This window comes from Dermacentor albipictus, chromosome 10, assembly GCF_038994185.2.
Source record: "Dermacentor albipictus isolate Rhodes 1998 colony chromosome 10, USDA_Dalb.pri_finalv2, whole genome shotgun sequence".
NCBI lineage: Eukaryota > Metazoa > Arthropoda > Arachnida > Ixodida > Ixodidae > Dermacentor > Dermacentor albipictus.
The window spans coordinates 15700613-15725566 of record NC_091830.1 but is presented as its reverse complement, the minus strand read 5'-3'; the positions used below and the strand labels follow the sequence as shown (position 1 = coordinate 15725566).

Here is a 24954-nt window from a genome sequence, read left to right as displayed (position 1 = left end):
TGGGTCTGCACATGCGCAGTACCGTGGCCCTTAGTTCTTGCGTGCGCAAGCCGCTTGCCTCCCCTAACCTAAAATTCTCTATTGGCAATCAAACACGGCCTCCGCTGTACTCCCGCTGCTTCTTCGTTGCCTTGCACTGAGAAGGCTACGCCGCAGTTGGGTGTGCCCACAACGCCCCGCCTTCTAAATGTCACCGTGGCGCGTAGTTCAAATTTCATTTTTGATGTTAACGCAGACGCCACGACTTCCGCCTTTGGTGCCTACGACGCGCAAAGCATAAGCCAAACGCGGTTGTCCTCAGCGAGCAGCAGTGCGCTTAGCAGTGCGCTTAGCCAGTGGACTCGTGGCGGCACCCCACGGCGGCCGCGGTATTTACGCCATGTAGCCGACCGCAGCTTGATGTCAGTGCTATCGGCCAGCAGCAGCCGTCTAATGGAATGACGAAATAGTGCGTCTAGAAGAGAGTGAGGACAGGGCCTTCTGTTGAAAGGAGAGCGTGTGAGAGAAAGGTGACTTCGCGATCCGCTAGCTAGCTTCGCGTACCGCGTACGACAGCATAGTTTGGCTGAGATGTTCACAGCAGCGTATGCCAGCCGCGGACTATGTTATTTCACCGAGCCCAAGGGCTGGTTCAGGGCCCCTTAAGCTTGCCAGAAGACAACGCGTAGCCCGTTTGCAAGGGCCGACGAATGGACATTGCTCTTGACGGATTCTCTGGATAACTTCCCTTCGTTTATCAACTTCCTTTTCTACCCCCTGCTTCCTAAAGAGTAGGCAGGCTTTGCGACCCTCTAGGTGGCAGCTAGTTGCCAGCCTACCCCTTCCCTATTTCCATATCTGTGCATTGCATGCGTGTTTTCATATCAAATCATAATAACGTCCAGTAGGACATCACCCTTTGAAAAAAATGAACATTGAACATGCATGTGTCATATGTATAAAGCAACCTCTCTCTTTTTCTATTTGTATTTTTTATGGAGAACTGACGAAATCAAAATAATGAAAACGAACGATGCAGTCTGTGCCGGGAATCTTCACGCAACGCTTCTTCTTGTCACAATACTGTCACTACACACTCTGTCATCACATCACTCTCTGTAAACGGAACCATCACAGCGACACGGTAAGAGTTCAGTTTCTTTTTATGCCGGTGACGTCAGAAGCAGGTGCGCAGTCATTGGTTCCATAGAGATCAGTACGTCCTCGCCGTGGCATTGCAAAGTAAACGCCGTCAATTTTCAACGACTCCCAAGGTGATCACGTGCTGCAGCGGCACTGCTGGCATGTCAGCTAATAACGTGTCCGCGGCGCTTGCTTTGACTCGAAAAAGAAAGCCTGTACTGAGTCCCGACCGACAAGCGGCAGTCACTCGGCCCACTGGCATCAGAGCTCGTGCTTGGCGAGATGTCAGGATCCACGAGTCTCTGTGATGGAACAGCACAGGGCGTTGTTGCTGCTTGGATGACCAGAGCCGACGCCGTCTAGTCCGTACGTCAGAATAGCGTGGCTATTGTGGTCGCCGGTGCTGTTTCTCACGTAGCCACGCCTGGCAGTATCGTCTTGTAGGCATCCTGTATGAAAGAAGGAAGTCCAAAAAGGTCAGTCTTACGCGGAAGGCGAAGCATTAGTTTAGATTGCAAATTATTAGATAGCAATAGGAAATAAGGTTCGCAAACTTTCGCTTGCGAACTAAATCAACCAGTACCTTGCCCCGTGCGCAAAGGCGAACACACGATCGCGAACACATTTCACTCGATGACCGCGGACACTCGCTGTCGGAACACTGGCATGAGGAAAAGCGGCAGCAGAGGCGAGCGAATTCCTCTTAGTGCAGCCTCTCACTTCAGTGCGAATGGGCCACGCGAGAACACAGCACACTCGAAGCCATCAGCTGCATCCCGTCGGCTAGCCTTCGAACCCAGCGCAGATTGCCTCGAAGATAGGACGCGTGCGGACGCGCTCAGCCACCGCAGTTGAAGTATGAAGTCGAGAGTATGACGGAAGCCCGTCTGGTCGGGATGATGCATACTTAAAAGGAAGAGGTCTGGACACCGACCTTAATAACTCTTTTAAACCATTTTTGGTCGGTGTCCAGACCTCTTCCTTTTAAGTACGCAGTTGAAGTAAAAACAGAAATAGCTGTGGTGCGAGTGCTATCTCAATGACGAGTTTTCAGCCGCAGAAACTTAAGTTCTGATGTTTTATGTGCGATTACCACGATCAGATTATAAGGCAGGCCGTAATGAGGAACTCCGGATTAATTTTCAATCTTTAACATGCACCCAAAGCGCTCTGTACACAAGCGTTTTTGCTTTTCGCGACTACCGAAATGCAGCTACCGCGCTCCTGAGAAATTGCGAACGACGTTGCGATCCGCAGGTAAAAAAAAAAAAAAAGGGGAGGGAAAGAACACATCCAGAGGTATACTGGCTATCAGCACAGGCCTGCGCTCATGCATGCGTGATTTCATTCTCTTTTTTTTCGGTGCTTCCCTTCGAGGCTGCTAGAGTTCGGCCACAGCTATCGTATTCCAATTACTTCTGTCCGCACCTGTACAATTATGTGGTAAATGCTCGGGTAGTAAGTGGGTCGCCTCATAACGAAGTGCCTCCGAAATTAATCGTACAGGTCACTACGTTGTAAAGGTCGCGCACCGCGCGGGTCATAATAGGACTGGGACAGAATTAGCCCTTAGTTATGCAGGCCATTACGTTGTGTAAAAGCGTTCGTTGCGGATGCACTGGATGAGCAATGCACTGGCGTTGCCGTCCATATAGCGTCATCTACTCGTGCATGGCGTGTTGAAGCTTTCAAGCAAGTCGGCTCACAAAAATAACGCTACAAAAAAGAACGCAAGACTGCGAGTTGGCCTAGTTGGAACAAATTCATCTTAAAACTTTTTGTGCGCAACAAACAAGGACGAAGAATAGAAGAAACACAAGGACGAGCGCTTTCTAACAGTTGTTAGAAAGCGCTCGTCCTTGTGTTTCTTCTATTCTTCGTCCCAGTTTGTTGCGCACAATAAGTTTTAAAAAAGAAAGCATGCATTTCTGAAGTTAGTGGAAGCCGTAGTGCAATCTGCTTAACTCAGGGACGCACCATTATGCTGCGTGAACCGTACCAGCGAGGGAAAACAAAAGATACGTTCGCAGCGGAGTTGAACTGGAATTGGTTTATTTCAAACAACGTTCTGCGCAGATGCCTGTGCTCTCGCTCTTAGCGGCGCTGAAACAGGACCGCCATTACCTAAGGACAAGCGACGGGTTGTGCCGAACAATTCCTCCCCTGTGGGTTCCTTAAACAGTCATTGGAGTGAAAATGTCGTCTGCTTGTGCCGTTTTTCCATGGAAAAGTACCAGGAACACATGGAAGAAGTGCGCGGCTGCATTGTGTGACGGAAATCCGGACAGCTAATCGTGGAAGCCAACATTCTGAAACACCACGTATACTTGCAGCGGGAACTACTACGAAGGTGTGTAATATGTTTTTTTTTTCGTTTTAATATCCGCTTCTAACACAAGCTGTGCAGGAAAATCGAGCGCGATGACGTAGCGAGAGACTGCCGGTTATAACAATGATTAGAACTTGAGACTGACTCCAACCAAATAACTGAATTTTATTAGCCCGACGTTTCGGAGCCCATTCGGCTCCTTCTTCAGGGGGTTGTTCTTCGGGGGGTGGCGGTGTGCCTCTTTTAAAGCGTCTTTTTTGAAGAAAGGAGGGGGGGGGGGAACACGGGAGGTGGGGAGACACTCCACAGACGGCAATTCTGTCGAAATGTTTAGCTTCCGGTTATAACAATGGGCTCGTTTTTACGGCAAAGCCGACCTAATTAGGTTCCAATAGACAAGGAACGTAGAAAGGCGGAGCTGCGTATTTTAACTCATCTGGCGCTTTGTTCGAACTGACGAATGTATAAAACTTGCCCAGATTTGTGTTCTTTTTGTTCCCCTTACGGCCGCTTGAGGAGCGCCTCAAATGATAGCTTTGTAGCGTGTGCCACCGCCTCTGTTTCCAAGGGCGATATTCACATCATCATCATCATCATCATCATCATCATCATCAGATATTCCTTGTTTGCGGGTGCGACGTTTGCAGTGGCCACAGAGCAATGGCCCCACGTCAAGCGGCTATGCCGAGTGGGCCTCGAAAAAATCAATTCTCTCGTCTAAGTGTTAATTAGGAAAAAAAAAGATTTCATTGCAATTTGATTTCGTCAAGCTGCACTCCTTGTGGAGCTTTACACTTACGGTGGAGCGTACTCCACCAGCACACGAATGTTCAGTGCTCGGCGATTACGCGATACTCTGATCCCATGGCTGCCGGTGAGCACTTCATTGAAAGTCTTGTGCATGCGTGAGAGAGAAGCGTACAAAGCGCTGCCTGTTCCACCACGATGGATGTCTGCACTCGATGGGTGTCGCTGAAGATATTGTACTACCGTGATGGCCAAAGTGTGGCTGGCACGGTTTTCCCTTTGTAAGCCTTGGTTTTGAAGGTCGAAGTCGGCAATAAAGAAGGAATACTAAATAGAATGGCGGCCCGTTTCTCGCCGAGCAGCCGCTGAGCGCTGGGCAATCACCGAGGGGCCCTAATGTAGTCACAGTGCATACAAAAAGTGCTCTCGCTTTCATTTGATATCCAAATGCGTCGGTTTGGTTTTAAGTTTGGTGTCCCTGCAGCGCCCACTGGTGCCGCGAAAAATGTCGGCAGCCATGCGCTCCGAGTGTCGCGTTTCAATCGCAGAACACTGTACACTTGGTAATAAGTGTATGCAGCCTTTTTCCTTTTTATTTCATGCGCAGGATGGTTGCGCGAAGCACAGTTGCACGAGGCGCACGCAGGTTGACTTCAGGAGAACGAACAGAGCAAAAAGCGGCGTCCGCGCTCGGATTGGCGGAAAACGACGAGCGCGCGTGACCGAATACTGGCGTGACGCAGTGGCGCCCCCTATTTGATGGCCATTTCCATTTACGGTCTTTACTGCCTTTGCTTAATGTTGGCCTAACCTGACAGACAGTCGCCGCATGTATCTGAGCTTCGTGAGCGCAACATATGTATGCAGTAGAATCTTTGGGTAAACGGAAATTGCTTGACGGAATTGTCGCCTAAGTGGAACAACTGCCTCTAGATTGGTTGGTCTAAATTCGTATTTTGGTAAGGCAACCCCCCTCCCCCCCCCCCCAAAAAAAAACTCGCAGTTTCTCCAGAAAGGCGAAGCATCGATTGCGATAGTAAATTAGTAGACAGCTGTGCGAAGTAAAGATAAGTAAGAATAGTAGTGTCGTCGGCCTTATGAAGTTGTAAACATTCGCTTACTGAATAAATTAACAAGCACGGTGTCACGCGCGCACAGCTGAACATGAACACATCGCGCTCGATGACCGCGGAAACTCGCTGTCAAAATGCTGGAGTGAGGAAACCCGGCAGCAGCAGCGAGCGAATTGACGTTCGCGTTGCCTCTAGCTTCAACGAGAACTAAACGTCGAAATCGCAGCGCATACGAAGCTACCGGCACTCGGCGCATGCACTTCGCCCACAGCGCAGATCGCTTTCAAGATATGGCGGACGCGCGGACGCGGCGTACACTCTAAGAACAGTTTACACCCTTTGGCTTGCCCCTTCTGCCACACAAAAATAATCGTCATCTGCCTTGATGCGTTTCCTTTCTTTATCGCTGCAAGCCCGGAACTTTCCAGTGACGAACGGCACGCGCGTTATCTGAAGAGGCACTCCAAAGGGTGTAAACTGTTCTATGCTGATAACGCGCGTGCCGTTCGTTACTGGAAAGTTCCGGGCTCGCAGCGATAAAGAAAGGAAACGCATCAAGGCAGATGACGATTATTTTTGTGTGGCAGAAGGGGCAAGCCATAGGGTGTAAACTGTTCTTAGAGTGTAGGCAGCAGCCGCCGGAGTAGGACACCCCCCCCCCCTCCCCTCTAGTGCTTCCCGTGCCTCTCGCGCAAAAAGAAGACGGCGCGTTTCCGCACTGGTTTCCTGTGCGCGCCAGTTTGAGCCACGATCGTCGCCTGACCCTCTCAAGCTTTCACTCGCACATACAGCGTACGGCGCGCGGCGACGATCTTATCCTGTTTGAACTTTATATGGAACATCACGGCGACGACAACGGCGACAGCATAAATGCGCTTGGGGTTTCCATATATTCGCTATCGCAATAAGGAAACGTTTCTTTTAATCACAACCAACATTTTTCAACTCTGCGTAAACGGAACCACAGAAGCTAGCAAGCACAAAATAATTTTTTAGAAAGAGACCGGATCTGAAATATAGTTTCTTGAGGCATCTAGCTGTGTTTTATTCAGGAAAGCCATTTTTAAAGAGCGGTGGCAGACTCAAGCAGGCAAAATTTGATAGATGTTTATTGCATAGCAGGTATGGACATGAACAACTTTGTGGCATCCCCCCCAAAATATAGATTAAAATAAATGACCAGAGTAAGGACAACCGAAATTTAGGACACCAAGCTTACAACAAGCTGTTCGATAACTAGAACTCTGCCTGCACGACGTGTGTTATTCGGCCATCGACTGAGCCATGTTTTTGTACTGATACGCCTCCGGAGCCTCTTCGAAACTGAAACTATAGCGAAGCCTAATCAATCCTGTTGCCGTCGACCGCTCCCAAATGGGACGAAATTAACTGCTACTTTCGCTTTTTTTGTGCTTAACGCATCTAACCGTGTAAAGATGGCGTATCTGCACATCCTTCTCAGTAAACGGAACTTCTGTTAACCGGAACACGTTTCTCCGGTTCCGTGAGGTTCCGTTTAACGAAATTCTACTGTAGGATATTCGTGCAACTAACCCTTCCGATGAGTTCACGTGGCATGGTCTGCGAAAGCGGCCGGGGCGCGACCCCTCGTGAGCGAATGTGGCGCTGCGATGGCTGGTGAGGTATGGCCGCGGTCGTCAAGGAGAACTAGCGCAGTCGCCAGTGACCGTCTCTGTGCACTGTGACAAGGTTGGCAAATTTTACTGTACGACAGCAGTTGTTTTCTAGGGATCATCTTTGCACCATTCTGCTCGTAATGTGCATTTGTAAACAGTAGTGCCGCCGCGCCGAAGTAGCGTGGCAGCGGGAGCGCGCGATTGCGAATTTTCGCTTGTACGAAATGCAAATACAGCTTGAATGAGATAAATAAAAGCGGGGTTGCGCATAGTTTGGTTCGCGCTACATGTAAATACACGGAGTGGTCACAGGTTTCACAGGGGCAGATGGACAGACAAAGTGCAAAGATACGGCCCGAACTCACAAGGAGGTTCTGTAATATAGCATGCATCACAAAATAATAGCAATAAAACGGCTCTTCCTACATTTTTTCCATTATACACAGTCTGGAAGAGGTGTCTATTAAACAATATTTGCAAAGGCTTGAAGGAACAAAGGAAATTACACCAAATTATAGGTGTTGGAAGGAGGGGGCGAGAATTAATTTAATGTGTTATTGGAGTTTTAAGAAAATTAGCACGAATTCGGAGGGTGGCCAAAAGGGGGATATATATATATATATATATATATATATATATATATATATATATATATATATATATATATATATATATATATATATATATATATATATATAAGCAGAGAAAGAAAAACGAAATGCCAAAAATAAGTTGAGAAAGAAAAGAGGCAAAAAAAACAGAAAGTAAAAGGCATGAGGAAGAGAGCCGAGGGCCAAAAAGCTTACTCGTTGGTAACGAGGCTCCTTTTTTTTCCCTCTGTCTCTCACCCTTTTATTCTGTGTTTTCGTTCGTTTCACATGTTTTTCTTTCTCTACCTAAATACAGAGACTGTTGCTAAAATATGCGGTATCCCGTGGAAAAGCTCGGTCCGCCGACCGAAACTGTTGGGTAAATAAACCAAAGATAACCGAGAAGTTGTGGTTTTTCTAAATACGCTTGGCACATTGAAAAACCCAGTTACTACAGTGTTTATATATATATATATATATATATATATATATATATATATATATATATATATATATATATATATATATATATATATATTCTTTTTTGTTATTGCTGCTTTTTTACACACGCATTTTTCTCTTTTCACCCACTCCCCTCCGTATTACCGATGGTCTTCAGTACAGTAGATAGATAGATAGATAGATAGATAGATAGATAGATAGATAGATAGATAGATAGATAGATAGATAGATAGATAGATAGATAGATAGATAGATAGATAGATAGATAGATAGATAGATAGATAGATAGATAGATAGATAGATAGATAGATAGATAGATAGATAGATAGATAGATAGATAGATAGATAGATAGATAGATAGATAGATAGATAGATAGATAGATAGATAGATAGATAGATAGATAGATAGATAGATAGATAGATAGATAGATAGATAGAAGGCACCGCGGCTGCGATGGGAAAATAGGTGACGCGGGAGGCATGTGTAGTGCATTGCCGCAGACTTGCCGTTTGTCTTGTGATGGACATAGGTAAAGCTCGAAACCTTTTTATCGTTCCGCGTGTGCAGGACGGCGTCGTGCACGCTGGGGAAGAACTTGGCCGACGGCAGGACGTCGAGGACGCCGCCCTTTTTGAGCATGCGGAACACAGTCACTGCGAGAGAGGAGCAGAGACACATTATGCACATTATGACCACACACGCAGGCACGGAACGAGTGTACGATTTGTCAACCTTACCGGACTCCTGCCCACGTGGCAGGTAGCGCTTTGATACTATTCGGGTATGCGTCGCGTCCCACAGCAACAAGTTTGCTTACACTAGCGAGAACACCTGCGGGCGCTCCTAGTTTCTCCCACGACTTCAGGTAATGGAGAGGTCTAGGTTAGGGCACCCAAGCCCTAACCTAACCTATGCCAGCCTAACCTGGCTTGCATAGGCAAGAAGTAGGGGCGACAGTAGTGAGAATACGCAGATCCAGACGTAGAGGTCAGTGCACGCGCAGTACACTGGCCCTTAGTTCTTGCATACGCAAGCCGCTTGTGTCCCCTGTACTAAAGCTCTCTAATGTCGCCAAGAGCGATTGAGGATGCAGTTTACAGATCTGCGATATCTATTCTAGGTGCAGAACTGCGAATTTGTAAGCTTCGTGCTTCTCTTTTTTTAATGCTTACCAATTTATGGAACTTCCTTTTAAGACATCCAGAACTAATTCGAAATTCCGCTTCCAACATTCACCACTACAATTTACCACCCACATTAAAATCGGCCCAGTGGTTACGTCAGAAAAGCGTTTCTGCGTTGGCATGTATTTGAATAGGCGGCATCAGAGTTAGATGTGAGCTAAAGCTGCCGCGAAGTGCTTCCGATGATTACCGTAGTCCGTTGAATGCGTAGTATTAAAAAAAAGAAAAAGAAACCAGGAACCATGCCTGCCTTTCGGGAAGCCTTTGAATATCTCTGAACCAATGGCCGCTGAGTTTGTCTCGTCGCGACTACACGTTCTTAAGTAATTTCCAGCCGACGAGCGGCTACTCTTTATCAACAACACTGATAACGCCGGCGGGAGAAGTTTTGCGGTCAAGTTCAATGGGCAGGCGTAGCTTTTATACTTTTATTTTTTGTTTCGCTGACGTCATCATACGTCACCGCGGGAAGTTTGAAAAGTTTAGGTTTGGTGCGCCACGTGGTGGCACTACCGCGAACTAAACCGTGATGTCCAGAAAAGCTGGATATAACGATGCGGGGCGCCGGTATACTGTTCCGACATTGAAGGTGGTGTACTGGAACAAGTCTAAATAGTGTAGCGCTTCGAGTACGCCAATCGAGTATGCAAGTTCCAGAAATGGCGTGAAGAGACTAAGGCGACAAGACAGAGGGATGCCAATCCATGCTCACCGCTGATGACTACGTTTAGGGAGCGAGCACAATTGCAAGGTTAGACGGTATAGACCTCAACTCGTTGTACGTATGTAATAATGCGTGAATACCCCCGTATGCAGAGATGCAACTTAAGTCGAAGCACATGCTTGACTTGATTTAGATGACGCCTGGCATTAACGTGCCCAAGGACGCTCACTGCGTTTCCTTCGGCGCGTTCCCGATAGGCGTCACTCGGATCAAGTCAAGCATGTGCTTCGACTTAAGTTGCATCTCTGCATACGGGGGTAACTGTCACTTGTGTTTTATGCGAAGCATATTACGAGGGCTCAACCCAGCTCCTCAGGCGCGGCGGTGACCATGAAATCACGTGACACCGTGACGTCACGACAGAGGAGAAGTGGCTTTGGCTCAACTCTTGCAAGACGGGCTGGGTGGGAATCGAACCAGGGTCTCCGGAGTGTGCGACGGAGACGCTACCACTGAGCCACGAGTACAACGCTTCAAAGCGGTACAAAAGCGCCTCTAGTGAATGCGGTGTTGCCTTAGAAACGCGCTGTTTCTAAGGCGTGCGTCTCTTGCTCAGGCGCACATTTCGTTGCCGCGCCGAACGCTGCTTTGCTCGACGCTCACCGCGTCCAATGCGGGGCGCGTAGTCGCTGCCCTGTAGCCCATTGTCTTACACCCCTTGGCGGGTCGACGGGAACGCTGTCGCGTTCCACTCTTGAAGGCGAAGAAGTAATGCATGAGTTGTTTCTTCGTCTAGCCGAACCAAATATAGCCAAGCAACAGCAGTTCACCAGGCTAAACAGTGGTTCAACAACTAAAATAAAGGCTAGTATGCTTCGCATCCTGGGCTTAACCTTACCTAAGCCACAGCCATTTTTTGATTACGTTATTTCTGTACCCTACTTGCCATACACCCTCAGTAGCGTGCACAAGATGTTTCACGCATACTCCACTGAGGCTCTGTCCCCGATGCAGCCTACCGGACATTTTTTTCCCCCCAATGGAGATAACCAAACCATATTATAAGGAACGCTTCACAAAAGTTTGTTCAAGTCCGCTATAGGCAAATCCGGGTACAGCGATTCCCCGGATTTATCCAACTGTTTTTAGCACCTGAGCCTGTTAGTTATAACAGGGTGTGACTCTAGCAGTGGAACGTTATGCATGTCAACTATGTGTGGTAAGGACACTCATCGCTGTGCATGCTTCACGGGAAACTACGGTCAGATTTTTCAAGCACTGGGACGCTGTGTGCGACATTGAAAGGGCAGATTTCTCTATGTGCAGCCAGATCCTTAGTGTGATGAATAATAATGAACATAAATCACACGTCAGAGGAAATGCCAGTAAATGGCAGTTAAGTATACGCAATGTATGTGTCCACACATTGTGACGTGCACGCGTTGAGAAGTGCCTGTGTAAACACATTTGCTGGAAGAAATGTGGGTGCCGTTCAACTATCTCTAATATTGCTTAATAGACATCGTTCGCTCTCACGAGTAAATTCTGGTTGCTCTTTCTTTAAAAATCTTAAACTTAAATTCTAGTGTTTCATGTGCCAAACCTACGATCTGGTTATGGGGTACGTTGCAGTGGCTCTGAACTAATTTTGACCACCTGGGGATCTTTAACGCCTACCCCATGCCCGGTACACGAGCATTCTTGCATTCCACACCCCTCGGGATGTTGCCGCCGAGACCGGGTCGGAACCCACAACCCCCAAGCTCAGAACCGCTATTTCTTTAGGAAAAAAAAAGTTAAGCACTGAGCTGTCGAAAAGTTTAGCTTGTGTCATTGTCGAATGTAACCAGCTGTGTGACATATTTATTTCCCTTTTTTTTTGTGAACGGTTCAGAAATAGGCCTGCAGTTAAGTGAGTTTGCGAGTAACTAAAATTTATAGATGCATGTCATATGCTTACCTGAACATGCTGCCATGTAGATGGAAATGCCCATCGTCCTGTACTCCTTGAAGACCTTCGCATCAGATAAAAACGTAGGGCACGGGTATAGATGAATGCATCTCACAGGTAGATTATCTACATGTAGCATGTGTTAGCAGCTCATCACTGTGTGCCCCCTAAGATACCTGGATGTGCACCCGGGTTATTGCACAGCCACGTAACATCCTGCCGTAAACACGAAGGACACATCCTACAGGAAAGATTAAGGTTGTTTCTTTGAGTTGTACGAAAGGATGAGTAAATATGCGGTACACACATATGTTTTCCGAAGATCCCATAAACGAAAAGGAAACATGAAAAGGTCACACGCTCATTCACGCTCATGACTGTGCGTGAATTGACACAGTCATGAGTCATAACGTTAAAGAGAAGCTTTAGATATACTATACTCGGTGCCACACTAACAATTCGTTACAGTCTCAGCCCACAAAACCGCACTGCATCTCCCGCTGTGCCTGCGCGTACAAAAAAAGGTGTTTCCAATGGCCACCATATTGAACGTTCGCTTTCCCCATGACGTGATGGAAATCAGCGAACGCCGATTTCCTCTGGCGCACATATAAATATTGTCTGAGTTGAACAGCGGTACATTTGTCATTGCATATTTAGGTTGTCACCGACCATAGGAAGCAACACTCTTAGTGTAAATTATTTTTCCGTACTTCATATAAACCGATTTGACGAAAAAAGATTAAAGCTCGGCTATTAGTGGAGAAAACGAAGCGCTATAAGTGTTCCGCTTTGACTAGCAGGTCACGTGGGCTCACCTCCATCATGGTGTTTATGCTGGTTCCGTCCACGAAGCTGACCCGAGAGAAGTCGAAAATGATGTACGAGGGGTGGCCGCCGAGCCCTGCGATGGGCTCCGTAGTCATGTACACCGGCACGGACGCTTTCGGTTCGTACGGCGGGATGCCCGGAATGTTGGATGAGAAGCTGCAGGACGGTTCCCGAGTCCTGATGACGTTCCTGGCCTGTTAAGAAGGAGGAGGAGGAGAGAGAGAGAGAGAGAAGGGACCGGGGGGTCAACCAGACGCGAGTCCAGTTCGCTACCCTAGACTAATTGAAACGTTTTCAGGGACGAAAAGAAAAAGAGAGAGAGGGAAGGAAGCAAGAACTAACAGTGGCGAACACTTGGAGTAGTATATCACGTGTTCCAAGGATCCTAACTTAAGGCTGAGGCCAGTTCTCAATATCTTGGTCTCAATATTCTGAAGCCAGAATGTTTTTCTACCCGAAAAATAATGAAATGTCGTAGGTACCTATGTGCTTTGTGACACGCTAGTAGACTGTCCCCGGAATGACCCAGTATGTACGAGGGCCAATCATAAAGTCTTTGCCCGCACCTTTTATTAGCCAAAATAAGGTACATGCAAGTAATTACAAATATGCGTACTATTCTACGTACCTTACGCTATTTTTTCACATAGTCCCCACACCGGTTCAGACCATTTGTCCCATCGCAGCACTAAATGTCGTCCGTCAGTGACGTACACGGCCTCCCCGAACGCTCATTGTCATGGAAGTCTTGACGCCCTTTTGCAAACTCACAACACCACCACCTCACACTTCTCAAAGCGAGACGCCTTTCCCCATACGTGGGCTGCATTTCCCCGTAGATTTCGAAGTGCACTTTAGCTGCCCATTTATTTTCATCCATGTTTCAAGACGACAGTCCAAGATGGCGCTTTACCAGCAACGCTGGTATATCGTCATCTTGCAGCGGTTCTTTCTTTTTTTATCCGCGGCGCCGTAGAAGCTTTCTTGCGTTGTTTCATTGTTCTTGCAGGAAAGGGAAGAAAACGAAATCGTCCACACGTAAATGTTTGTTGCTGCCAACACCTACGCACCAGTATACAGGGTGTCTTAGCTAACTTTAGCCAGAGTTTAAATATATATGAATGCCACGTAGCTGGACAGAAACAAGGCAATGTTGTTAGCCTTCACTTGGAGATACTCTATTTTTCTTATTGCGCTTAATTAAATGATTAGTCTTGATTTGTTAATGAACTTCTCGAACATTATAATTAGATTAAATGCGTCAATAATAAAATTGCAGAGTGAAACGAAAAACTCCCAATACAGCTTTCTGTTGCTCGATCCGTGCTACATAATGGTGTTTTTCCGAGCGTGAAAGAAGCCCGGAAAAACGCGGAAAATTGCCGTGCGACTGGTCGCTCGTGGCACTTTGCGTGTTTTCGCGGGCTTCTTTCACGGTAAAAAAAAAAAACACTTTATGTAGCACGTAGTGAGCAACAGAAAGCTGTATCGTGAGTGTTTCATGTTGCTCTACAATTTTCTCGTTGACGCTTTTCATATAAGTACAATATTTGAGAGGTTGATTAATTGATTAAGACTTATTGTCTAATTAGACGGAATGAAAAAAAATAATTTGAGTATCTATAATCGACGGCAAACAACATTACCGTGCTTCTGTCCAGCTGCGTGGCATTCGCATATTTTTAAACTATGGCTAACACCCTGCATGCACACTGGTGCGTAGGTGTTGGCAGCAACAATCATTTACGTGAGGAGGAATCCTTTTTTTTTTCCTTTTCAACAGCCTGCAGCCTGTTCGTAAGCTGTAATAAGTTTACGAATAGGCTAAAGCTTTGTTATACGAAGAAGAAACCAAATGCGACATTCTCTTTTAGTAGTGTCGTTAGTTATGCTAAACAACTCTTATGTAGCTACTTTTGTTTGTTCTTTTAGAACTGTTGGTGACTGGAGTAAAATTACAATACACTGAGTGAAATACCGGCAACCTTCTAGTAAAGGAAAGACTCACAAGCACCCGTAGTTTCTGGAAAACCGAGGAGGTAGTATCAGGATCACAATTCTGGTCTCACCGATCGTCGCAGAGATGATGGATCGCGAACTTCGGGAAGTTGCCATGTTAGAACGTCTGCAACACCTTGGCAGCGTCTTTCTTGATTTCACGTGTGTGCTGAGATTTACCTAGTGGTGGTGCACTTTTCGCCATATGGCTTTTTTTGCTCCTCCCGCTTTCCTGAGCGGGGTGGTAAACCGGAGAGTGCCATCGACTGAACTTACCTGTCATCGCTTTGCTTTCTCCAGTTCTCGCAATTTACTTACTACATATTGCTGTACCACTGAAAGCCGGGACACTTTACCTTTGCGCTGCTGGGAATGGTAGCTTTCCTAGGGTTCTTCCACGTGGTCTTTTCCGGGATGCTGCATGATACACCGAAAAAGTAATTCATATATTATTTTACGCCGTATGTTGATGCGAGAGAATGGTGTTCATTTGCATGTATTGAGAATTGCATTGACGTAGGACCAGCAAAGAAACTTTGAACATATTGCTTCAGGCGGTGCACAATAGAACAGAAACTTGTGCAGGGCCGGTACCCTATATATACAAGTGAGGTTATCGCTTTGGTGCGGTGCCAGCCAATTCTGTTCTCTTTATTTTTTTTTCATGAGAGCAGCACATATTCTATGATGTTTAACAGTTGATAACCAGCTTTGCTGAGCAGCAGCATTTTTAAGCTATCGTATTGTAATCGCCAGCGGACTCACAAATGTGCGCTAAGTGCAAGTGTGAAGAGACCAGCAGTCATCTTCTGTGCCACTGTTCTCGCTTTGACAACCAACGTCAGACTCTCCAGTGTGCCTTGAATAGACTGGATGACAGGCCATTCAAATAAGCAAAGATCTTGGGAGCCTGGCCTCACAGTTCATTAGCCCAGAAAGCAGTTCGAGCTCTTCTTCGCTACCTGAAGGCAACAGACTTGAGTGCCCGACTATAGACATCCTACACCTAACCTAGTGCATGCGAAAGTGCGGTATAGACTCATGTTTTCTCTCTCGCTCTCTCTTTCACTCTCCGTTCCCCTCCCCACGTGTAGGGTAGCAAACTGGACTCAGTCTGGTTAACCTCCCTGCTTTTCCTTCTTCCCTTCTCTCTCGCTCTCTTCTAATCTATTCACTATTGCAGTTGTTAATGACCACTTCTAGCCTGTTAGTAGAAGTAACTACAACATAAAGAATACCGCAAACATTCCCAGTGGTAGCTGCGCTGATAGTGCCATCTTGCGACGGTTCGCTGAACCAGGACTCGTTGGGAACGTTTCTGCGTTGCGTCAGTCCTTTACATCATTAGATAGGTACAGCATGGCCATTTCAACTTTGTTTCCGCGTGATCTGACTGGCGACAGCGTCAGTAGACGGAGGCACCAGCGTTGATGCATATGCATGTCTACTGCTTACCGGTATTCCACAACATGTTATGTGCTTGCGAACAGGTTAGAAAATATGCACCGTAGATATATGTCTAATTAGTTAACTAGTGTCAAAAATTTTACCATTTCAGTGGAATACATTACTCCCTGATGATACATATCGCTTATCATTTATTGGACTCCATCACAGGGTGTTTGAGGAGCCGCCAGCTGATGTGATTTTTTTTTTGCTGCATTTTGAAAAGCTGTTACGATTGATTCGGGTTATAATGGAAGTTTTCTTTGAAATATTTATCGACTGCTCATAAGAAACAAAGTACTGATGCGTTTACAATGCGTATCTTCTTCCAAGTGGGACTTATAGTGCTATTTGCCTTCCTCATTGCGACATATTTTTTTTTTGTGTGGGCCTATAACTTGCGAAGAGGCTACCCTCCATATCGCATTATAACTGGCTCCACCTACTCGGCCATCGTTATAGGGCATTGAAGGGGTTCTGTAGTAACTCGCGCGGTTACGCCGAAGGGCGTTCAAAATAGTTTTTTTTAGACATTTTTGCTTACGTTACGTCTTCGGTTACTAGTTTAGCTTATGGCGACACTTGTTGCATGCGATGCAGAATCGCGCAGAAATCGCGTAGCCATGAGGAAGCTTCCACTCGGGAGCTCCTATTTGAATACATGGTGACTGAGAAATCGTGTTTCCCGGCAACCACTGCACCGTCTTTGATGAAGATTATTGCATTTATTTGAAAAAGTTTAATAAATGTGTAACAAAAGAAAAAAGTAAAAAAGACATTTAATTTAGGCCATCATTATTTAGAAAAGTTGCTTGAAATTACGAAGAAGAAACTCAAGTACCCAGTGTACAACCCTGAAACTCAGCAATAAAAAAAAATATTGCCACAAATATGTAAACTGCACCTAATAACACATCTAAAGCAGGCAAACGTGATGTAATATACATCCCTGTGAAATGCACCACTAGATTTTTAATAGGAATTTTATAGAACCTTTCTAAATGTTGCAACAAATTATCTTGAGCTCTAAATTAATACATAACGTCGGTTCGCCTGAGATGCTCTAACCGAAGCAGTTTATAGAAATGTGACATCTGTTTTTGGTGCGGAGGTAAGGGTCGGCAAACTTCGCCCTTCCATTAATTTTTTTACCTGTCCAATTTTCACTGTTTTCTGTAAAACCTCACCAGCCCTAAATCAATGTTCCGCTTACTGCAGATTTCACTAGAAGGTATATTTCTCTCTCATATGCGACACATCTTATTCAGGTCGGTAGGGAGTATGTCTCGTGGGAGTATTTCTGCGTTTCACGTGTATTTCAACTGGGAGACTTGAGTTTGGGCAAAAGCTAAAGCTTCCTCTTTAAGACCACCATTTGTTTTTGTTTTATTTTGTGCTTACTTGACGTCAATCCTGAGCTTCTTGGACACTTCGGAACGGAAGTAGTCAGAGTTTGCGAAGTGAATGGGTCCGCCGAAGTGGAACACTTTCACTCCGGGTATTTCAGCTGCCTGCCGAGAAGAAGAGCAAACATCACATACATTTGACAAACTACGTGCAAGAAAGAAGCACGTGCAAAAAAAAAGAAGCGCATGCAAAACGTGCTTCTTGGCAGTTTTGTACAGGGCGAACTGCACTCAGGGCAAACGTCTCATTAGCGCTGGAATGCTCACAGCAGCCGTTTTAGTTTGAAATGTGGGCCATCCGAATGAGTATCATTATAAAATATGCCTTGGGCGTTGCATCGGTTCCACCAAAGGAAGTGGAAATTGTATAGAATTGGTTGTTAATCACGTGTTCGCTCTAAGAGTAATTCACCCTACAGAGAGAACGCAGCCTGGTTAAAAAAAGAAGCTTCTGAAGATTATTTCTTAATTTTTAGTCCGCGAAATGCACGTTGAAATTTATATGTGAAGCTAGTAGGATACTCTCAAATTACTTCTTCCGCACTTCTTGTTATTACGCCAAGTTTACCGCTAGGCTTCACAGATTGCAAAGACATTATTTCTATTTGCAGAATGTCGGATAGGGCTGCCAAAATCCTTATAAGATAACGCATGCTATTCCATTTGTATGTGCTTTGAGTGTGCCTAACCTGAAAACGAGCTGAGTGAGTTCATACTTAGTGCGTGGAAGGCTTTACTCCTGCAGAATGTCAGTAGCGTTATTGGAAACATTGATTCTGGCGAGATGGAAACGCCAACCAAAAATGTGAAAACAATTTGTGAACTCACAACGCCGTAGTCCTTCACCGGAACATAGAAGTCTGTGTTCGGGATGCTGCCCAGAAGGCAAGCCTTTGGCCTGGGAAGACAACGATTCCCGTGATGTAGTCGTCTCTAAGCATTCCAGAAAATGCGTAAACTCATGCCTCAATTTAACAAAACCCGGTTTTACAGAATATTCAGTTTAACCAAGTGCTTTCGACTGGCAGACATATGCGTTGAGCGCAATGCAATGAAACCGTCGAAGCAACAATGAAATCAAAGCTTTGGAAGCAAACATTAGTACAGCTTCGAGGCAGCCCTAGTAGCTAGCCAGATTGAAGAGAATTGGTAGGGTGATATACTGTCGAAAAGAAATGCTGTCGCATGATACAAAAAGTGGCATTGTCTTCTTTTTTTTTATTTCGCAGCTTCCTAAATGGAAAAAAAATCCAGAGGTACTAGTCGAGGTGGTGTCGCGAAATAGATTTAAAAGTATATGTCAGTGATGCACTGCTATGCTATATGCTGCAGCTATGGCATGACAAAAAACTTTAAAGCGAGTTTCATCCGAATAAGTAGGGACTCACCTTTTGATCTGGTAGACTAGAGTGAGTAGTGAGAAGATGATTCCGATGACGAGTCCAAACTGCACATCCACCACCACAGTGGCCAGAAATGAAACCATCCAAATGTTCTGAAAAAAAAAAGAAGGCGTAATGTGCTCGTGGCGGTGACAGGAATGGCTCCAGTTCATATACCACTGGTCCTACTGATAAAGCGCCCGCATTATCAACGGGATCAGCCAGCCGTGACCAGGAGAAGGCAAGAGTGGCACATAACCGAGAGAAACAAATCGCAACGTCAAACCTGCCTGGGTTTAGCAAACTGAGCACTTTATAAGACACAAACCTGACACAAACACAGACACTTACAAACCGACGCGGGCACTGCTACGTTTCATGACAGTGACTGGCCTCAGTGACCGATTATATCGTTGAGTCATGGACATCCGCACGTATTCATACCGACAGTACCTTCTTCCCTCCCTCTCCTTTATTTTCTTCCCTTAAATCCCTTCCCCTGTGTAGGGTAGCAAACCGGACGTGCGTCTAGTCGACCTCGCTACCTTTCCTTCCTTCCTTCCTCCCTTCCTTCCTTTTCCTCCTCATCTTAAACAGTCTTAAAACAAAAATTAAATCTAGGGTTTTGCGTGCCAGAACCACAATCTAATTATGAGGCACGCCGTAGTGGGTGACTCCGGATTAAATTAGAACACTTGGGGCTCTTTGACGCTCACATAATGCACGGCACAAGAGTGATCTTGCATTTCGTCCCTAACGAAATTAACGCAGCCGCCGCGCCCGGGATTCGATCTCGCGACCTCATGCCTAGCAGCACAATGCCGAATCAATTAAGCAACCACGGCAGATGACTCCGTGTTCGTGAGCATGTCACAGCGTGTGTTGTTATGCAGCAATATTTCGAGAAAATGAATGTGATAGTTCACCTACGCCATCGATCTTCGATATCCTCCAGAAGCGCTGGAAGTCTTTGACTTGAAGGAACACTTTCTTGAGTGAAACGAAAATGATTGTGCAGAGAATGGCCTGGAAGAGAGGGGTAGGAAAATGAGCTTCTTAAGAAAGACGTACGACGAGCTTAAAGCGCTGTTTTCTTTGCCGTATTTATCGCGCAAAACCATTTTAGCTATGTTTCTAATATGAATAATTTTAACCTTGGAACGTGATTTGTTATTAATGTCACTGGTTAGTCATAAAGACAAACGTTGTCTGTTTGTTATTCTTTGCGAATCTCTTTGTGAGAGCTCATTGTTGCACCACGAAATCTTATTCTTGAATTACTCCAGCACCCTCCCTAGCACTGAGGTAAAGATGTAGTAACTCGGTACAACATAAATATGTCAGATATCTATAAAGAGATAATGCTTATCAATCAGCATTAGCTTGCAAATTAGTTTATGCTGAATAGGCAGCATAACTTACGTAAACCAAATTGCATAAGCTGTGCTAACCTCAGCTTTTGCAGTGGCATTGCACACGGTGCCAATATGAATAAATTTAGCTTAGTGACCTGATTTGTAATTAAGAATACATAGTCATTCATGAAAATAAACATTGTCCTTCTGTTATTTTATGAGCACCCCTTTATGTGCAGTGTCACTCAACTAGTTTAATTGAATTTGAATCACATTTGTGGATGTCTTCTCAATGGTGAGATAAGGATGTGTAATTTAGGCACAATTGAAGATGTGTGAAAAGTCTGCAGAAAGCGGGAGCCATCTTACCACGGGGAGTTTCTCAAAGTAGGAGCTGAGGCAGGTGATCACGATGAAAATGATGACAGAGTTGACGAAGCTGACGACCTGGTAGAGAATACAGATACTACATATATGTAGTAGTAATAATAATAGTAGTAATATTAGTAGTAGTAGTAGTATCAGTAGTAGTAGTAGTAGTAGTAGTGATAGCTGTGGTGTTCAAAGTTCGCAATTTTTTGTCCCTTCATGCGGAAGAGTCTGCAGTTTTGGTCATTCTTGCGTTATTTATATGGTATCAGGTAGTTCTACCATACTGCACTTTCGCGTGGGGGGCAAACCCACAATGATGTCCAGCAGTCACACATAGTATGCACCATTGCACTTTATGAGTTGTTATTCATACATTCACAATGCGTGATGCATTCGAGCAGAACAATGCCAACCCATTCTTAGGCGTTAAATCGTGACACTTAAAAGCGTTGTTTGTCTCTTCATTCGCTACATTCTGTCCTCCTTAATGCTTCCATAAGAGGCTGCAGGGTAATTGAAACAAATAAACGAAGGTCACACCCACTTGCGTCTTGCCGCCGGCGCCCTCTTGTATGGAACTCCGCGGCACCGACGCCCCTACCGGGAAACAAGCGAAGAATGCTCCGAAAAGATTGCACGCACCCAAGGCCAAGAACTCCTGGGAAGAGTGGAAGGAATAGACAATACGAACCATCACTATCGCCACCAACGCCACTGTTCAAGCAGTGCTACCGTTCATTGCTGTCGTACTACCAAGCACTATGTAAGAAAGCCTCGGTAAGTCTGCGCAGAGAGACATAGATAAATTATTTATATTTTATAGTACCAACGCTTAATCGAAACACGAGGAAAGAGACTCACACGCATTGTGTGTGTCTTTTCACTTGTGCTTTGTCTGAGTGATGGACCTACAAAATCTTGACTACGGTGTCCCAACCGGCCCAGGCTTCTATTTTATTGGAGATAAATGAGATGCGAAAGGCGGGGAGGTTGGCCAGAAGGGAAACATCCGGTTTATCATTCCACAAAGGGGGAGGGGGCAAGCGTGAGTCAGATTGATGGAGCAGTCCGTGCAATGCATACAGCACACCTCATCCCTCAATCGCATGCAAGGGGTGTCCGCAGGACGCGGAAAATGTGATGTCGCGAGGGGCTTAACTCGCATCCCAGAGAATATTCGTGCAATCTACGTCCGAAGGACACACGCTGGCTGTCATTGGCAGTCGCTGACGCATGATCGAGTGCCCGCATCGGGATCGTTCGGCGTACACCCACCTGGTTTGGGTCCACGACGTAGTTGTGCTTCCTGGAGAATATGCGACCCAGCGAGACGGTGATGGCATAGCTGACCACCGACACGGCGAGGGCCGGCGCCGCCACGCGAGACAGCAGTTGCATTGAGAACACCGGCAAGTGTGGCCTGGGCATTCTGCGCGGGAGAAACGCGTGGCCGAGCTTACAGAGCGTACTCCTCGACTTCGTCCACTCATCGGAAAGACAGTGAGAGAGGAAAGGCAGGGAGGTTAACCAGATATCAGTTTCTGGTAATCCCTATCTTTCTGGTGTCTGGTAATCCCTATCTCCCATCCCCAACATTGGGGATGGGAGATAGGGATTCGAAAGAGGACAGAGAAGAAAGCGTTTAAGAAAAAGCACGCACACACGGAGACACACACACACACACAAAAGGCGTTCCAGTTAAAGACGTTCACAAAGGCCTGTAGATCACGTCTTTTTCGCATAGCGTAATCGTGCTAGAGTAAATATATATAGAGAGTTTTAGGTTAGGGGACGCAAGCGGCTCGCGTACGCAAGAACTAGGGGCGACGGTACTGCGCATGCGCAGACCCATACGTCTGGTTGTGCGCATGCGCAGTACCATGGCCCCTAGTCCTTGCGTGCGCGAGCCGCTTGCGTCCCCTAACCTAAAACTCTCTAATGTGCGCAGGAACGTGGAAGCAGCTTGTAGACAGTGAAAGCGCGCGTTCAGATCAAGTTCTGGAATCTCGATGGCCAATGCGCTACGGGGGCATACGGACGTTAGCCAACAGAAGCTGAGCGCAATCCAAAGGACCTTCTTGATTTTTTTTATTTATCAATACTCCTGGCCGACGGCCAACAGTACTGATAAATAAAATAGCTGTTAAGCTAGCTTTCTCGTGAGGCAGTTTGCCAGGCTAACGATGGCGCTGTAAGTTCGCAATCGGCGTGTGCGAGCACACTAGCACACTGCACTTATGACATGGGAAACGCAGATGTGGCTCTCTTGATGAAATCGTGCGCAAGAGACAAAGCTCAGAATGTGTGCAGCTACCACTTCGCCTTCATTTGAACCTTCATTGGCGCCGCGTTTAGTTGCGCATATTTGAAAAGAAGAGAATCGCACATTCAAATTAGAAAAAAAGATCCATTAAGAACCATGCTGTGGGAAAAGAATGAACGCGTTAGGCTACGTCGGCGTTCTCTATCACAATAATGGAATTTCGGTTGTCCTGCATGACGTCACGGCTCAGAACGCACAGGCATTCGGACGGGATAACAAACACCGCTCTTAGGAATCTAGACGATGAGTCCATCATTGCATTAACCAAATTTATGAACCAGGTGTGGGAGAAAGGAGAACTCCCAAAAACAGGGAAACAGGCGGACGTAGTCTTTATTCCCAAGCCAGGCAAAGTACCCGGCTTGAACAACATGCGACCAATCTCCCTCACCTCGTGTGTAGGGAAATTGATGGAGCATGTTGTTCAAACGAGACTGACCAGGTACATGGAGGAGAATGATCTCTGGCCGCATGAAATGGTTGGATTCAGGCCAGGGCTCAGTACACAAGACGTCATGCTCAGACTTAAGCATGATATCCTAGACCGATACGACTCAACTGACACCAGGGCGATCCTAGGCCTCGACCTCACCAAGGCATTTGACAACGTTAGCCATAAGACTATCTTGGTAGGCCTCGAAGAGGTAGGTGTGGGACACAGGGTATATGCATACGTCAAAGACTTTCTGTCACAGAGGGAGGCGAATATAAAATTTCTGGATGTAAAATCCCCTCCCATCACACTTCGGAGCAAGGGAACCCCGCAAGGGTCAGTGCTCTCGCCCTTCCTATTCAACATAGCGATGAGGGGTCTCCCAGTGGAACTCAATAAGATTAAATCGATTAAATTTAGCATGTACGTGGATGATATAAACATCTGGGTTAACAGTGGGAGTGACGCAGCCATCGAACTTAAACTACAGATAGCGGCGAATATGGTGGAAGAGTACGCGGCCCGCAGAGGCTTGGCGTGCTCGCCACAGAAATCGGAGCTGTTAATCATTGAGCCAAAACATCAAAGGAGACACGCTGGAAGCAGCAGACCCATCACTGTTTTCGTAAACGGAAATGAGGTTCCCAAGGTGGAGGAAATAAGAATTCTGGGCATGTATATCCAGAGAAATGGATGCAACCTCACGACAATCAAAAAGCTAGAAGGATACGCGGCGCAGGTAACGGGGATCTTTAGGAGAATTTCACTCAAAGGCAGGGGCCTCAAAGAGAACAGCCTCCTCAGACTCATGCAAGCCTTCATTACCAGCCGTATAGCGTATGCCACACCGTATCTTGTGTTTAGACGAGAAGAAAAGGATAAAATAGATGCCATCATTAGGAAGAGCGTTAAGAGAGCCCTAGGGCTCCCAGACTCGACCTCGACAGACCTCATCCTCAAAATGGGGGTACACAACACGCTAGTTGAACTCACTGAGGCAGTACGAGTGTCTCAGTTGGAAAGATTAGGCCAGTCTAAAACAGGGAGAAAAATCATGGAATGGGTAGGAATTCAATGTGACAGGGGTGCCCCGACTGACAAGAAAGACATTCCGTTGGACGTGCGTAAGCGCTTCCGAATCGCGCCCCTACCTAAAAATATGCATCCTATCTACAACAAAGAGAGGAGAGCTCACAGGGCTAAGGCTCTAGTAAATAAACTTAAAGACACACCGGCGCATAACGTAGCGTACGTGGACGCCTCTTGCGGCAGTGACGGGGCTGCGGTATCGACGGTGGTTGATGGCGACGGGTGCGTTAAAATAGCGTGCTCCACGTGCACGAGGGACGCCTGTACAGCCGAGGAGGTTGCAGTAGCGCTCGCTTGTGCGGGAACAAAAGCGGGAGTAATATTATGCGATAACAAATTAGCTATCCGAAATTTTAACAAAGGGAGAATCTCGGAAGAAGCCCTCCACATTCTACTCAAAAACCCTCCCAGGAGGGACATAACTTTTATTTGGGTACCAGCCCATGAAGAAGTCCCAGGCAACGAAGCCGCTCATGAGCTCGCCCGAGCACTCTACCACCGGGCAACTCTAGAGCAGCCAATTCCAGGGATAAAAGATAGCATGATCACGTACAGGGAA

General features: G+C 46.3%; 2 protein-coding genes across 2 annotated transcripts in view; one reads left to right on the top strand and one right to left on the bottom strand.

Moving 5' to 3' along the window:
* Window positions 1-1030: 1030 nt before the first annotated feature.
* Window positions 1031-24954, bottom strand: part of LOC135911505 (prestin-like) — a 45519-nt gene continuing 21595 nt past the window's right edge. The window contains exons 7-18 of the mRNA XM_070526624.1: window positions 21826-21979; window positions 21095-21208; window positions 20548-20625; window positions 19754-19849; window positions 18830-18936; window positions 18270-18339; window positions 17437-17546; window positions 14946-15006; window positions 12579-12785; window positions 11770-11824; window positions 8468-8614; window positions 1031-1571 (exon numbers count right to left, since the gene is read on the bottom strand). Coding sequence (XP_070382725.1) covers window positions 1408-1571; window positions 8468-8614; window positions 11770-11824; window positions 12579-12785; window positions 14946-15006; window positions 17437-17546; window positions 18270-18339; window positions 18830-18936; window positions 19754-19849; window positions 20548-20625; window positions 21095-21208; window positions 21826-21979 — 1363 coding nt within the window. The 3' untranslated portion in view covers window positions 1031-1407. The remainder of the gene's footprint in view (window positions 1572-8467; window positions 8615-11769; window positions 11825-12578; window positions 12786-14945; window positions 15007-17436; window positions 17547-18269; window positions 18340-18829; window positions 18937-19753; window positions 19850-20547; window positions 20626-21094; window positions 21209-21825; window positions 21980-24954) is intronic.
* The window catches only part of LOC135911498 (calcium permeable stress-gated cation channel 1-like), a 121530-nt gene continuing 99647 nt past the window's right edge, over window positions 3072-24954 (top strand). The window contains exon 1 of the mRNA XM_065443828.2: window positions 3072-3472. The gene's annotated coding sequence lies outside the window, so the exon portion shown is untranslated. The remainder of the gene's footprint in view (window positions 3473-24954) is intronic.